This window comes from Oryzias melastigma, linkage group LG21 (assembly GCF_002922805.2).
Source record: "Oryzias melastigma strain HK-1 linkage group LG21, ASM292280v2, whole genome shotgun sequence".
In the NCBI taxonomy this organism is placed as follows: Eukaryota; Metazoa; Chordata; class Actinopteri; order Beloniformes; family Adrianichthyidae; genus Oryzias; species Oryzias melastigma.
In genome coordinates this window covers 12,497,480-12,502,914 of record NC_050532.1, presented here as the reverse complement: position 1 = coordinate 12,502,914, position 5,435 = coordinate 12,497,480, and the positions used below count along the sequence as shown (strand labels likewise).

The window sequence follows — 5,435 nt, the reverse complement described above, 5'->3', positions numbered from 1 at the left end:
ATTTTCAAACAGTCGGTTTTGAGTTTCATTAGGCTATTTCATTTACAGCCTGACCTGTACTTGTAGCACACTTTGTTTAAATGTGACACTCCCAACTGCTCGGAAAAATGTCTGAAACATCTGAGAAGTTTTTGACGGTTCCACAGCTGCTTCCTTGACTGTGGTCAAACTTTTCCCATGATTCTCTGTGTCAGACTGCAGAGGCGGGACGAAGCTCAGCGTGTTTGAGGGGGACATCAGAGACTCTGATTTCGTGAGAAGAGCCTGTCGAGGTGCAACCACCGTCTTCCACATCGCCTCCGTGATTGACGTGTCGGAGTCGGTGGAGTTCAGCGAGATGTACGGAGTCAACGTGAAAGGTACAGCCGCTGCAGCCGCCGCTCCGTGTCCTCACAGCTCGCAGGTTTAAAAACCTCACAGACATCCAGACTTCACTTTTCTGCTCTTCACTGTCAGGACCCTCACAGCTCAGGAGATCAGGAGTTTTCTCTTTCTGGTTCAGAAGCTGCTGTGTTCAAACAAGAACAGCTTTTCTGATTTCAGGATTTTCTGTTTGCTCCTTTTAAACTTCAGCCAAAGAAAATGCCTGAGAGAGTGAAGCAAATATTGATACACCAAGGATAAAGTTTGATTTTGAAAGACATTTTAATCATATGAAAGACAATAGAACGATCACATAAATTCCAAGAATTAATTAAAATTTTGATTTCAACAGTTTACACAAAATCTCCAGTAAATTATAGCTAAAGAGTAGTTTAATAATACAATTATAATGATAATCTTGTTACAAAAACTATTTAAAAAAGAAAGGAAAAAAGTAATTTTCAATTAGTTTAAAAAAAAAAAATTTTATTTGTGTTAGATATAGTTTTTAAATTTGACTTAAGAAATCTTGCAGCGAGCTGCTGCTGCAGAGAGGAAGCTCTGACATCCAGTTGGGTGTTCTTAGACCTCATGTGTCAAAGTCAAGGCCCGGGGGCCGGATCCGGCCCTCCAGGTAATTCCATCTGGCCCTCCAGATCATTTTATTTGTTATTAATGACCCGATGTTATCTTGTGCTCATTTCTAACTTGTGTAATTTTGACAAAATATATTTTTATGGAGAGTAAAATATTGAAAATTATTTAAGGTTTAAGTTGATTTATTCTGGAATAATATTTCTGTCTTTTTATTATTCATAAATATGTTAAAAAGTTACAGTTTGAAAGTTTTTAAAATTGGCATTCTGCTAGATTTTTTGACTATTTTGGCATTTACTAAGATTTTTTAGGCTATTTTGGAGTTTAGCTAATATTTCAGCTACATACTCGCTGTTTCAGCGGATTTAAGATTTTTTCAGCTTTTTAGGCTGTTTCAGAGTCAGGATAATATTTACATGCTGGCTGTTTTTGTCAAATTTAGGTTTTTTTTTATTCATTTTAGTTCATCTAGAAATTTTTGCTAATATTTCAGCTACATGCTAGCTGTTTTGACTAATTTAGGTTTTTCTTTCAGTTTTTAGGCTATTTTGAAGTTTAGTTATTTTTTCCCAGCTACATTCTTACTGTTTTGGCTAACCAATATTTTTTTTATTTTTATTTTTTAGGTTATTTTGATATTTAGCTAATTTAGCTGATAGTTGGCTAACAGCTTCAGTGTTTACAGCTATCACCCTCAGCATCTTCAGCGACCAAATTCAGCTTAGAGCATTCACACTAGCATCATCACAGGTAATGCTATAGCCTATATCTAGTTCATAATTATGTTAAAAAGTTACAGTTCTAAAGTGTTTAATAAATGTGTATCTTGTTCGGCCGGCGACCTAAGGTGTGTTTTGGATTTTGGCCCTTGAGCGACTGAGTTTGACACCCTTTGTTTAGAGGAAAAGTATCTGAAAGCGCAATAGAAGCTTCAAATCCAACTGGATTCTGATCCTCATAGAAAGCTTCTGCATAAATGAAGGATTCACTTGTAACTAATCTCTGAAGCTGATTAGAGTCCAGGTGCAGCGTTTTGGTCCAACTGTTCAGACAGTCCTGACTCAGAACCGGCAGTTCTTGCTTGGACAATTCAGGGGTCTGCAACCTGCGGCTCCAGGGCCACACGCGGCTCTTTAACCCTCCATTGTGGCTCTCTGGTTAAAGAAAAATACTATATTTTTGATTTGAAAAAGTAACATAGTTTTCAAACAAGATTTTTTTAAGCAAAAACAAAAAAATTCTTAAAAGTCAAAGCATTTTAAACTTTTTCTCAACTCCTTGTGTCGCTCCACCAGGATCCTGACTACATTACCCATAATGCCCAAACAATCCATCCAGTAGTTTGGATTAATAGTTTGCCAAAACTGAACCATTTTGACCGTTTGAGTGACGTTTACCACAGAAAATCAATCTGAAGTCACTACACAACAGAATACTATTTTTGAATAAAAGACTTTAATTAAGAAAAACATAATTAGGGTCACTTCATTAGCAAATGGTTTTGAGTGTTTGTATTTTTCATCACTACTGACAATCTACCACTACATTCCCTGCATTGAGGTGATTTTATGTGGTACAGGATGTCTTTTATTTTGATAGAAAGTCATGTAGATTTCTAATGAATTAGAAACCAATTTATATATATATATATATATATATATATATATATTTATATATATATATATATATATATATATATATATATTTATATATATATATATATATATATATATATATATATTTATGTTTCTGTTTTATTTATGCTTGAAAACAAATGTGTTTGTATTAATCAGAATATTGACACTACTATAAATACAAATCAGTCTTCTTTTTCTGAAGGGTGAAACCAGACTTTGTGGCTCCTGCTGGGATGTTGTCAGTAAGAAATCCTCCAGAATGACTCTTTAACTGTTGAAGTTTGCAGACTCTTGAGATAATTAGGTCATTGAAATGTTTCTGCTTTGGTTTAGCTGAGGTGTTAAAAACAGTCAGGATAATAGTTGAGAATTGAACATCATTTCCTAATAAAGATAGGTGTAGAAGAGTCAAACTGAAAACGGCCTTGATGACTGTTAAGACTTTATTAGGAGCACTCTCACTCGATTTAGTGACAGAAGGTTCACTAGAACGAATGTGTCTCTGACTGAGACATGATTGTGCTGTGAGTCTGTGGGATCAGGGTGAACTCACAGCTAGACAGAAATAAACAGACTCTTTCTTTTGTCTCTTTTTTAAACAGTTATTTGTTCTGTGGAGTAGTTTTTCTTTCACTTTCCTAATTATTTGGATTATATTCTATTTTATTATTACTGCAACCTTTAGTAATTCTGTTTGTAGAGTAAAATGCTTGTGTTCGTAAAAGAACGGCATAATCTCTGCTGTCAGATGATTCAAGAGAAGACGACTGAATCTCTCAGCAGCGAGAGGCGAATGAATCCTCTGCTCTGGTCCTCATTTCTTCTGAATGGTTGAGGGAATTTGCTTGATTTTCCTCAGACTCATAACCTTTTTTTCATTGTTTTTAAGTTCCAATGCTAAAAGGGGACTGACTTTTTGCTAGGTCATTTTAGCTCACAAAAAAAAGAAAGAAATGAAACCACTATAACCCAAGAGATTGTTGTTGTTCCAAAAAGTAACCCATAAATACAGCCCACCATGAACGACCCTTGAAGAAGTCACCTGTGTTTGAGGAGTTGTTGCTGGTCTGTGCAGGGATGCTGAGTCGCTCTCATCAACTATTGTAAATATCTTACAATGATTGTGTTACAATGGTTTGCACAGCAACAACCGAGCGTGTTCGTGCTCTGACCTTTGCTTGTGACAGTTCAGTTGTGTATTCCACCTCTGTTTTTTCATGTATGTTTCCCCCTGTGGTAAAGTGGCCAACACAATTTTTCATAAAAAAGCATAAACATGCACTTATAACATGCACAATTAGACTTTTTTAGGTAAAAGACATGCTCCAAATTAACTGAAATCGTTGAAATCAGACGAACAATGCCCCCTTTGAGTGTAGTCTGTCTTGTGATAGTTGTCCTGTTTTTATTGCTGGGTGACACAGGATGTTTTTGGGTCAGGTAAACGCCGAACGCTTTCACGACCGACCGTCACTGTTTTGCAGGGACGCAGCTCCTCCTGGAGGCGTGCCTCCACGAGAACGTCATGTCCTTCATCTACACCAGCACTGTGGAGGTGGTGGGACCCAACCCCAGAGGAGAGCCCATAGTCAACGGCACTGAGGACACCGTCTACGAGAGCCGTCTCAAGTTCAACTACAGCAGGACCAAAAAGGAGGCGGAGGACCGAACCCTGCAGGCCAACGGTCAGCTGCTCCAAAACGGAGGCCGACTGGCCACGTGCTCGCTGAGGCCCACGTACATCTTTGGGGAAGGCTGTCGCTTCCTGCTTCATCACATGACTGAGGGGATGCGGAACGGGAACGTCTTGTATCGTCTGTCTGTACGAGAGGCCCTGGTCAACCCCGTCTATGTGGGGAACGTGGCCTTTGCTCACCTGCAGGCAGCGCGAAGCTTCAAAGAACCCCAGAAAAGGAGCGCCGTTGGAGGGAAGTTTTACTTCGTCACTGACGACACCGCTCTTTTAAGCTACGCTGACTTCAACTATTGCATGATGTCTCCTCTGGGCTTCAGCATCCAAGAGAAGCTCCCGATGCCTCTGCGCATCTTCTACATCTACGTCTTCCTCCTGGAGATGCTGTGCATGCTGCTGCGGCCTTTCACACGCATCGTTCCTCCCATGAACCGGCAGCTCCTCACACTGCTCAACACAACATTCAACTTCTCCTATCAGAAAGCCCGAAGGGATCTGGGATACTTCCCCAAGTACAGCTGGGAAGAGGCGCGCAGACGCACCATTGAGTGGCTTGCCTCACAGCTGCCCCTGCAGAGGGAAACTCTCCAGTCCAGTTAAGTCCTTCAAGTCATTGACGAGAAGAAGCAGTGACACTGTTGATTGAATAGATATAACCTGTTTTGTGCTGTTTTAAGCTGATGTCTTTCAATGTTCTTCACAGGACAGGTTCATGTTAGTAGTTATTCCCTCACCGACTGTTTGGGATTCTAATAAAAGTTATGGAAAATGTATGTTTTTATTGCTCTTCTTTATAGCTCCTCTTGAAATACTCAATATACAAAAAAAGTTTACAAAATGAACAAAATAATTTTTAACTCATCTGGACTTAAAAGGGTCATACTATGATTTTCTTAAGATTTCAGAGCAAACTATATACATATATATGGTCATTTATTAACTTTGGAACACTAAAAAACACATTATTTATGACATTAGATATTTTTGTAGACTATTTTCATAATTGGAGGTAAAACAACTCAAGCTTTGAGGCTCCGCCTTTCGCTCCTTGAGAGTGCCGCCCATTTCATGACGTCATTCTAGAGCCGTAATCATCAGTGTCACACACACACACACAAAAAACATACACATTTTTTTTTATTTGG

The 5,435-nt window shown here is 38.7% G+C and overlaps 1 protein-coding gene and 1 long non-coding RNA gene across 2 annotated transcripts in view; one reads left to right on the top strand and one right to left on the bottom strand.

Moving 5' to 3' along the window:
* hsd3b1 (hydroxy-delta-5-steroid dehydrogenase, 3 beta- and steroid delta-isomerase 1) overlaps positions 1-5,063 on the top strand; it is a 6,295-nt gene extending 1,232 nt beyond the window's left edge. Inside the window, exons 2-3 of the mRNA XM_024260561.2 lie at positions 195-359; positions 4,082-5,063. Of these exons, the coding sequence (XP_024116329.1) occupies positions 195-359; positions 4,082-4,890 (974 nt within the window). The 3' untranslated portion in view covers positions 4,891-5,063. The remainder of the gene's footprint in view (positions 1-194; positions 360-4,081) is intronic.
* The window catches only part of LOC118597932, a 14,260-nt gene that overhangs the window by 2,689 nt on the left and 6,136 nt on the right, over positions 1-5,435 (bottom strand). The window lies entirely within an intron of this gene.